Source organism: Pleurodeles waltl, chromosome 12, assembly GCF_031143425.1.
Source record: "Pleurodeles waltl isolate 20211129_DDA chromosome 12, aPleWal1.hap1.20221129, whole genome shotgun sequence".
Lineage (NCBI taxonomy): Eukaryota > Metazoa > Chordata > Amphibia > Caudata > Salamandridae > Pleurodeles > Pleurodeles waltl.
The window spans coordinates 690,137,706-690,148,595 of record NC_090451.1 but is presented as its reverse complement, the minus strand read 5'-3'; the positions used below and the strand labels follow the sequence as shown (position 1 = coordinate 690,148,595).

The 10,890-nt window shown below is 46.8% G+C and overlaps 1 protein-coding gene across 1 annotated transcript; it reads right to left on the bottom strand.

The window, feature by feature from the left end:
• Positions 1-9,300: 9,300 nt before the first annotated feature.
• Positions 9,301-10,248, bottom strand: LOC138267271 (probable G-protein coupled receptor 148). Its single transcript, XM_069216130.1, has one exon. The coding sequence runs from the start codon at positions 10,246-10,248 to the stop codon at positions 9,301-9,303; it is 948 nt and encodes a 315-aa protein (XP_069072231.1).
• Between the last annotated feature and the right edge of the window lie 642 nt (positions 10,249-10,890).

Sequence of the window (10,890 nt, the reverse complement as noted above, 5' to 3'; positions counted from 1 at the left end):
GAAGACCTGACAGCGATTCCCCCACCTCCGAGGGTTATGTGGGGTACAGATGACCATGAATGTGATGTAAAACCTGAATTGCCTCCTCATTTCAACAGAGCTGCTTTCAATTAGAACCGGGTGACTAACAAACAATGTTTTCGAAAATCTCTCCTGAACCAATCCCTTGAGCGAGATGCACAGTACAGTTGCTATAATCAAACAACCTCTTGTTGTTATAAATCAACAGAAAGCTTTCCCCCCCCCTATCTGGTTGTGGTGTTGTCAACCCTCCTAAAATATAAATATTGTAAAGTCTTTAATTATAGCCAACGTTTGTTCATTATTTCTAGGACCCATGACCCCCGCCACACGTCTGTGAGTAACGAGTACCTCTCGTAGCCCCAGCAGAGAGGACACCACTTGGATTCAATGAAAGCTCTTTATCCAGGACATGCAGCTCCAAAAAGAGAACAGTACTTAGACAGAATGTCACAATAAAATCTCTCCCTTTCCCTCCTACCCCTTTTCTCACTTCTCTCTCTCTCTCTCTCTCCTCCCCAACCCTTCACGACAAACACCACTCCAAGACATTTGGCCTTTTTCAGAAGATTGGCCTCCAAAGCCCCACCTGTCATCCACCTACGAGAGACCAGGAGTGTGTCCCCTGCCGCCCAAGATCCCACAGGAAGCTCCGTGTGCTGCAGCTGAAACCTTCGCACCTCAGCTTCCGGCGATTTCCATGTTCACAGTCACAGTCAGGAGTTGCACCAGCTGGGCCTCGTCAGCGTAAATGTGAAATCTTATCAACTATATTTTTGCAGCTCCGAGCTCACCGTAACTTTATTGATTATTAATATAGTCTCCTTGTGTTTTCTCAAGCACATCACACAGCTCCAATCTGTGCTCTTTTCCTGGCACTGCTCCGCTTTAGATAGAGCTCTGAGTCCAGAACTCTCTCAAAAAACATCCTTGCCCAGGGTTCCAACTTTTATTAGAATTATTAAGCACCTCGGCGCCTTGTCCGCCAACAGACAACTCTCCAGCTCTGAAAGGAATCACAAAATGGCTGGTTTCACTTCAGAATAAGCAATCTGTAGTCTTACAAATGCCCATTCAGTAGGATTCCCTAAACTCGTGTCTCGTGCATATGAATGAGGCGGGATTCCTGGGGGACCCATGCAGACGGGCTGCCAATGCCGGAATGGAGGCCAGCATGGGAGAGCAGACCTTCATCCCTACATTTCGAGGGTCCTTCCCCGGCGCTATGCACGAAGACTTTGTAAGGTCTCATCTATCCTCACTTCTTGTTGATTTTTTGCATCGATCTTAATTGAGTTCGCCAAAAACAGTTTTCTCATCTCCAGGCCGAATATAATTTGCACTATCTACACAGAACGTTTGCATTATAGTTTTGAATGTGTTTCTTCAATCACTGCGTCAGAAGGACAGCGCACTGAAGGCCAGTGAGGTTTCCTATAATTGTAGGAAATGGTCCTACTCAGATCAATAACCGTCAGTTCAAGTAGTTGTGAAATGAAACCATCTCAGAGGGCCTGAGTAGCAGCTCAGCTGGGGCAGACCAAAATCATCAATGCATCACTCTTATTGTAACGTCCTTTCTGATTGGTGGTGCACTTGGAATGCCGGAGCTGCTGTGCAGGAAACTCGTGACCAGGATGAAAATAGCATCTAGTTTAATAGAGTGACAAAAACCCATATTTTATGTTCCCCTGAAAGGCTCGTGACTCCCAGCCGCACCGGAAGCAGAATCCCGTGAATGTAGCACTTAAGATACGATAGGCCCTCCGGTGTGATGTGACGAGGGCCAGTGGGTGTGACCCACAAGTGCACTCTCTGGTGTGCCCTTCACGATGTGTGATCCCCAATGTGCACTAACCAATGTGCATTCTAAGATGCGCATTCCTCAATGCGCGCTCCCCGAGGTGCACTCTACGATGGGCGTTCCTTAAAGTGCCCTAGACTATGTGTACTCACCAGTGAGCGCAGCGTGATATCCATTCCCAAGTCTGCACTCTAAGATGGGCACTTCGTGATGGGCACTTCGTGATGCACACTCTCTGAGGTGCATTTTGCAGTACTCACTCCCACTACGCACTCCCGATGTGTACACTAGGGTGTGCATTCGTAAAACTGCACTCTCCAGTGACCACTCTAGTATCTGTATGATTACCCAATGTGTACTCCAACGGGACTGACATACTAAAAGATACAAAAACTGATGGATGGAATGCTTCCATTGAACCAGAACGCAAACAACTCAGGACTGTTTTCAGCCTTGTTTTGGGCTCATGGGTAAGGCTTGGTTCCAGTGACACTGTGTGCACGGGAGCCCAGGTCTGGGCACACCCGTCCCACTTAAGGTGACGCACTAAAGTATACAACAAGTAATGGATGGAATCAGGCGCGGCTCCTCCGCTACGGTGGAGGAGCGTCGTCCCTCTCCCCTGCCAGCAGCAGCTGCTGCAACCTTTTACTAAAAATGATAATAAACTAAGTTTATTTTTAGTTTTTTAGTAAAGGGGGGCGGGGCATGGGCTGTGACGAGCAGTGAGAGGGAGTGCACAGCACTCCCCCTATGAGCGCATGTGTGTTTGGCCAGCTGTCTCAGGCCGGCCAAACACACATGCGAGGTAGGCTCTCTCCAGCCCAGGAACACAGTTGCCAGGCTGGAGAGAACAAACACAGGCTCCCAGTCTGCCTGGTAGCGCCCTGGCTGTGCCCGCAGCCTGCCTGTATTAGAGGAGCAGCGCGGCGGCGGTGGCAACGATGAAGGTACCTTTTTTTTAACCCTTAATTAATATCAACCCCCCGTCCCCTATTACAACCGCGAGCTGCTCCTGGATGGAATGCTTGAATAAATCTCAGCCACTGGTAATTACTCTGGCTGTGTCCCAGTCCACCGTTTTTCACACACCACACCACCTCAGTTTAGAGCCAGCCATATGTAAATCGGCCTTGACCCTGCCCCAATGGGAACAGTCCAGCACAAACTGCCAGGCCAGGTTCAGGGAACATGAGCAACGCAGGACAGCTTTGGCCTTTGTTATGGGCTCATCAGCTTGGTGTAGCTTGGTTCCAGTGAGACTGTGCACAGTGACCACGTCTGGGCACACCGGTCCAACTCAGATTGACACTAAATTATACAAAAAAGTGATGGATGGAATGCTGAATGATCTCAGCCAAGGAATGCTCCCTAATGTGCGCTTACAAACGAGTGCTCCCAGTGTGTCCTTTATTGTAGTTCCTGCTGTGCGCTTTCCAGTGTGTGCGTTTTCATGAGTGCTCCCAAATGAGTCTGTGTACTCTACAATATGCGTTTCACACTGAGTGATCCCTCCCACTGTTTTCTGACCAGTGTGTGCTCACACACTATTCCTCAGGTATTGTCTCGGCGAACATGCCTCAGCGTGAGTGCCCCAAAGTTACCTTCCCAACGTGTGCGCGCCAATGTGTGCGCTCTTAAATATGTGCTCCCTCGTGTACCCTCCGCAAAGTGCCCTCCCTAGTGTGCACTGCAAAGTGTGCGCTCTTCAGGGCGCTTCCCATTAGGTGTACTCCCATTGTGTACCCCCAAGGTGCCCTCCCGAAAATTGACTCCCCAATGTACTTCCTTTAAAGCGCGCTCTTCTCTCATCTACCTCAACGTGTTCCCTCGCTGTCCTCCTGTCTCATTCCGCAGTCCCCACCCTCTGCCTGCATTACCCTCTTCCGGTGCTTGAAATGGAAAAATAGAGGTGCTGGTACTCTGCGTCAGAGTACCTGCTTGTTTCTGAGAAGTGCAGGTACTCTCCCTCTCCAAATAAACAAGTGCCGGTACTCCGTACCGGACAGTACCGGCTCATTTAAAGCATTGCCCTCTTCTTTCTCTATCACTCTCTCACCCTGCCGCCCTAGGCGCTCCCTCCCTCCCTTGGGCTTCTCCCGCTCTGTACCTCCCTCCCCGTGCACTGACCCTACAATCCTCGTCCCTTGACCCCCACCCGGCTCTGCCCCCTCCAGAGGTGCCCGCTCCAGCCAAGGAAGCACTGACTCAGGAAGCCCCCCCTCAGGTTACCCCAGACGCCGCGGGGACTCTCACGGTCGCAGCGAGGGGCCAAAGAATGAATGGGCACTGCCGTGGTCGTGAAGGCTCAGCCATGAAACGCGGGGCTCGTGTCATATCTGATACTCTGCACACCCTCAGGCCCCCCATCACCGGGGCACCCGGAGCACCCGGAGCACGCCCGCCCTGGGGGGAGGGGCTGGTTTGTTACACCAGGGTTGTCCACCTGATGTCTATAAACACGGGGTGTGCTAGCCCAGCCGCCTCACCCACTTGTCGGAAGTGTGACCCAACTTGCCAACGTCCTTGAAGAGGATAGAAATCATCTAATTAGGAAGGGTCTTTGGGTCCCCGTCTAGCGCCTATCAAAGGCACTTAATGAAAACAGCGTCCAACAGGCAGATGATGGCACTGTTTTCACCACCTGAACTAGCTCACATCTCATACCGTTTAGACAGGCATCCCTCCCTTATATTGCTAAAACCCTGCATGGAATATTGCCTTCCCTCCTATAGCAGGACCTCCTCTCTTTACCTACGACCCTAGGCATGTCCTACTATTCCAGGGGTCCTTCCTACCCTAAGGCGCACGCTCTTTACTTTCACTCTGTTGGGTAGCTCTGTGAACCGCCTGCACACCACTCCAAGGCTCACAGCCTCGCCTTTCCTTAAACTTAAAGGTACCAAATGTCTTCTAGTCCGTCTTTTCTTTCCGCAGTCAGTTGCATGAAGCACCTACTAATGATGGCGTCTAAGTTCTAATAATTTAAATTACCACAAAAGAAACGGCAGTAAATGCACACATGCTTTGCATTGTATTTCAGGGTTTATATAGTGCCTTCTACCCCTATCTGGAGTACGGAAGTGCTTATCTACATTGGCAGCAAGGTACAATATGTAAGGTATATGGTTGGAAGGGTGTTGTCTTTGTTTTGTGATCCTATGATAAGGTGACCACGCGTCCCAGATTTGCCCGGACAGTCAGTTTTTCACCAACTGTCCTGCAGATTTCAGGAAATTTGCTCATGTCTCATTTTTTAGAGAGGGTCACGTGAAAACAATGAGAGGTACCCTGTTATGTTTCCCAAAGTAGGGATAGTTAGCAGCTGTTATAACAAAGAAAATTAATTAACTGGCAAAATACTGTCTTTAAATATTGCATTTTAATTTTATTCTTAACGCCTCTTCTGTAACTCTACAAAGATGAACATGGTCATTCTGAATGCTCAGTTGATGTACGTTTTTAGTCCTTCTTCTATTTTTGTGAAATTCCTGTTTTTTCGCTTTAAATTTCTGGTCACCCTATCCTATGAGGAAAGTGCTTCCATGTTGTGCGTGCTGACCGCGGAGGTGCGGTTAGCGTGTTATGGAATGCAGCGCGTAGCAGTGTGATGGATAATGAGGTGTGAGAGACAGATGTGTAGTTTGATGGTTTGGAGAATGCTGGCAGCTTTGAACAGCTTCCCAGGTCCCTTTATTGTATTTCTTATGATACAGTCTGCTTTGCGGCTTGCTTCACTGGGTCGTCCAATATGAGATTTTGTGTTCAGTTGTGGTCCTGAGCTGGCATGGTTTGAGGGAGAGAAAAGTGGAGAGGAACTTTCCTTATCATCCCATATCTGAGTGACTTTGTGAGATGTAAAGAAGCGGCCAGATTTTGTAGATGGTTGGGAGCTGCAATTATTTTATGCCTGTTCGTATGATGATGTTTGTTTTTTTGGCTGTACAGTGCTGTGATGGATAACTCTCAAAGCAGATAAGTCTTATCTGGATTTAAGAGGTGTAAGTTACAATTGGCTGCCGACCACAGAGTATCACGGTCTTTGTGTTATTGTGGGCCATAAATCCTAGGTTAAGGGCTAATTCAGTGGTTAACGGGTATTAGGTTTAGTTTTTGTTCTGGGGGGAAATCTGTAGGAGGCACTGTTTCTCAGAACACGCCGCCACCCATTCAAGAGCATGTACCCTTTAGAAGACACGTGAACACATGGCTATTTCCTAGGTTCTTAACATGTGGTCTGGGAACCTCAGGGGTTCCGCCAAGCCTAATCATGAGGTCCACAGTGCTTAGAAGATTAAATGCAATTAACAGATTAATAAAGTGTAAGTGAATAAGGAAGCAAAATGTACAACTGAACATTTTAAAAGATTCTGTAAATGTGAAGGAATTTGTAATTGGACGATAACAAATAAGTCATTATCCGCAAACTGGTTTGTGGGAGAAGCACAATGACACCAAACAGAATATAGTGTTGATGATGAGCGGTAGCAATGGAAGTTAGGAAAGCACCAACCGTCCTAATAAAATGAAGCTTCCAATTGTTTTATATTTGTTTGTGAATTAAATAAGTATTTCACCATTTGTGTATCTGCTTCTTGAATGCTTGTTTCTGTATTTTTGTGTGCATTGTTTTGTGGATAAATCATCAAAAATGCTTAGGCCCAGGACCTCAGTTTTCTGTGATGACTCAGTGGGGGTCCCCGGATTTCAATAATGGCTAACTAGGGGCTCCCCAGGTTCTAATTCTAGTAATGATTAAGTGAGGGGTCCACACAAGTCAAAAGGTTAAGAACTACTGTCCTAGATAAGCACTTCACCCCACATGTCCCGGAAACAGAGCCAGAAAGTATGTTGCTCCTTCAAATGTTATCCTCAGTTTACAACCCAGAGATTGGAAACAACCCAACCAGCAAACTGCAGTTGAAATGCAGACAGGCTAAAAGCACGGACATTATTCAGGGGTCACAGCTGCGACCACTGGCTTGCTCTTTGCGACCCCTGGCACTGCCTTTGCAGCCACTGGGCTCGGAATCAGTGCCGGAATCACAGGGTCAGCTAGTCCTAATGGACGTACTATGTGGCTCCGCTTTCCTGGTTTTCTGCAAGTTTTTTATTGCAGAAATATTGAAATTTTTATTACAGTTTTTTATTACAGAATATCACTACTGGTATAATAAAAAAATAGTACAGTTTGCTGGAATGTGACAATCTATGATGGGTTAAGTAAGTAGAAATGCTTTTAAATGTTTGTTTATGCATGCTTGCGGGTGGGAGTGTGTGTATTTCGGCTCCCCTAGCATTTTGGTGAATTGACGCTCATGGGTAAGAGGGGCTGATGGCAATATGTAGTTATGTAATTTTATTTTATATATATATATATATATATATATATATATATATATATATATATATATATATATATATATATATATATATATATATATATATATATATATATATATATATATATATATATATATATATATATATAGCATTCTCGAATAGGGTTCCACTCGTGAAGCGCTTCGGCCCTCAGTCAGGGGTTGTCCGCGCTATGTAAAATCCAATTGCAGTTCAACAGACAAAAACAAAAAAAAAACATTTCTACATCAGAAGGGCACAGGAATCACATGATGGGTCGCAAGGAATCCGTGCAGGACGAGCAATTCCTTGGTCGACCGCGAGGAGGCGCTGGAGTGCGACTGATATCCATTTAAAACAGGTTATTAACGACAAAAATACTAGGGAAGATTTACAGCACTCTGCTAGAGTAATTTAATTTATTGGGATGCATCCATGAAGAAGATATGTACGTTAATGTATACATAAAAAGCAGACATAAAAACACATTTGAAATTGCAGTCACGCAAAATGCTTACACGTTATGGTATTAAAGTTGTGGCATACTTCTCTTATTGAGTGCGTTACTAAACTACTACTTGCTACATGACAGCCTTTAATGTCAACTGCATTAAATGTAGGAAAGCAGTGTGTGTGGGTGGAATGGGCGGGCGAGTTTAAGGATGTCGGCTTGCAATCTCCCCGGATGGCTCCAAACACACAATTATAGTTGTAAAGGAGCTATCGGGATTAGGCCAGTGTCACGCAGTTTGGGGAGGTGGGGGCAGCCGGGATTATATCTATTTCTTAAAATAAACCTAGTGTACGTTCAAACTCACAAAAAGAAAGGTTTCTTACAAGCCCCGTCACTCAGTCGTATTATCATTGAAGGTTTATGTAGCACAACCGAGGCTCTGAGACTGCCTTGCCCTCCAGGCCTGAACACAGCCTTAATGACAAGGTACTTATAGGAACATTCATCAGTTGCTGCTAATGACAAATATTTTCCTTGAGAAGTCTACTAAACTCGGAGCTATTGGAATGTTTCACGAGTTTCTAGCCAAAAATGTCTGTAAAACCTCTGGCTTTCTCTCTTTTACATACTTATATGAGAAATTGAGTTATATTGTTAGGGCCACTGGAATTGTGCAGTTCCACAGCAGTGGTGGTTTCGGCATAATTATGGATTAGCTGCATGTGCCATGTAATCCATCATCTATTTTGTGGAACCTGTTGATTTTAACAACACAAATTCTAACTCCAGCTGATCAAAAGTTACTAAAAAGGGAGTAACTTGTGTTGCTGCGCAGTGGAAAGCCCATCACAATAAACTGACTGGTCCGTTGTTCATTGCTATGTTTGCATGTTAATCTGGAACTAAAATGGCAAAACATTTCCCCAGACAGTATTAACATGTGTACACATGACAAAATGACGAAGTAATGTTATATACAAATGCTGCATTATGCCAATTAATTCTTGTTTTGTTTGCAGCATAATTTAGAAAATGCTGCCACATAATTTGTTCCTCACCTACCGCATAATTTCAGTGGCTCTGTATATAATTACTCGTTTGGGCCAATTTTGTAAAATATGTTTTTTATGCTGTATCAGAATCACTTCAGTCTCAAAGACACCGTGGAGGGAATTCGACCAGCTTACTAGCGTTATTTGGTCGTGCACTGTGGGTCAGGTAGTGAATGCTGCTTGTAGCTGGTAGTTCAGCCATGTCCCCCATCTCTGCCTGGCTGGAGTCCAAGTCAGGCCTGCCCACCTAATTTGGCTGACAACTGATTTTTGCTTCACAGTTCTCAGGATACCAAGGCGCCTCCATCCAGGAGGACACAACTAGTCTGGAATTTGAAATGACTATGCAAAACTGTCTTTCCAAAATTTAAACAAAGGCAGATCCATCCCAGATGTGGGAAAAACCTAATATAATAGTATATGCGGAAATGTAAACTCCTCCCACAGTCAAACTTTCACCAGGGAAAGAAAAAGGTGTCTGCAACAAACCTGTACCCTGACAGAAGCGCGCCTTACAACTCTGGTAGCATAACAACACCTGGCAAGCATCCTAGATACAGTTGCTTGAGATTTAAAATAAGCTGAATGCAGCTGGTAGATGCGGATGGTCAGACATGGATGGTCACCCGCCGGGACCTCCTGAATGTGGGCAGGAAGGGCTTGACCTCGTCGGCGCGGAGCCCGTACACAATAGGGTTGATGACCTGACCAAAGGTGAAGACAATGGTGTTGAAGGTGTAGAGCTGGGAGAGGACATCAAGGTAGGCCGGGCCCATGGGCAACAGGCTGTAGTAGATGACGTACACCACGACGGGCATGACGTACATCGTGAGTTGCAGCATGTGGAAGCCAAGGGTGCGGCGGGCGCGCAGGTTTACGGAGCTGATGACGCCAGCGCGCAAGCCCTCCTTCACCACCAGCACGTAGGAGGCCGCGATGAGGAGGAAGCACGCGACGAACTGGCCGGAGAACAGGACCAGGCGAACAGTGGTCATCCAAGGGTAGACCTCAAGGCGGTCGAAGCTGCACATGTCCACCAGGCCCAAGACTTTCTGCTTGCTGACCAGCGAGTTCTGCAGGATGAATATGATCAAAGGGAGGACAAAGGGGGTGAGGAAGATGATGACGACCACCCGCAGGATGTTGGTCGATGAACAGAAGGAGTCATAGAGGAGTGGGTGGCAGACGGCCAAGTAGCGGTCCAGGCACATGGCGGCCACACTGTAGAGTTCAGCACTGCCCGCTGCGCTGGACAGCACTCGCAGGAAGGCGCAGCCCAGGTAGGAGAGGTGCCAGCCAAACACACCGAACGACGAGATCATGGAGAGGGTGAAGAAGTAGAACGTCTCGCTGCCCATGATACAGACCAGCAGGATGAAGCGCATCTTCTCCCGGATCTGTGGGCAGCGCTTGAAGACCATAAGGAAAAACACGTTGACCACAGCTGAGAGGATCATGGCCAGGATGACGGTGGAAAGATAGGCCGGTGTTGCCTCATTGGAGAGATGGTACAACCTGCTGCTGTTCATGCGGATTCCAGTTTGAGTGGCGTTCATGGCGCCCAGTAGGCTTGACATAGCACTCAAAGCAAGGCCTCAAGAGACAGGTTCTACACCGCCGGTCAAGGAGTTCCCACCTAGAAAACCAAAAAACTCCGCCAAACAGCTACCATCCAGGAAAAAAAAAAAATTAAAGGAACCAGGTGAATAGGATATGATTTCTTTTCACCCAGAAGTTGGCCTGTTGATTGAGGACGTACTAGTTGCAGGGCAGTATCTCGCTCAGCTTCTGCAGAGAGGCAAGTCTTGGTACCAAGTCAAGGATGCCCCACCCTCTCTCAGTCCCCCAGTTATGTACCTGGGGGACTCGGTGACAAACTTGTTTGCAAGATTTGCCATCCGTTTATAACACGCCCCCTTGGCAATTCTCACCTCTAGTAACTGTCTCCAACAGTGCATAAAATGGTCCATTTAAGGCAGTGGACCAGGCAGAAACATGATCGTTAACGCGGTAAATTATCAAAATAGCTCATTAACCAGGCAACAGGATCCCTCTCATTTTATCTCTTCGGACACTAAAGGAAATGACCTTTCACATTAAACCCCAGAGGACTCGTGCACAGCACACGCCGACCTTTGTGGCGCAGTTAATATGGAAGGAGTCTTTTACAAGGAGGAAGATTACAAGAACGTGCTTTT

What these genes read in the sequence shown, in the direction of transcription:
- LOC138267271 (XM_069216130.1), bottom strand. Translation starts at nt 10,248, where the DNA reads ATGAACGCCACTCAAACTGGAATCCGCATGAACAGCAGCAGGTTGTAC.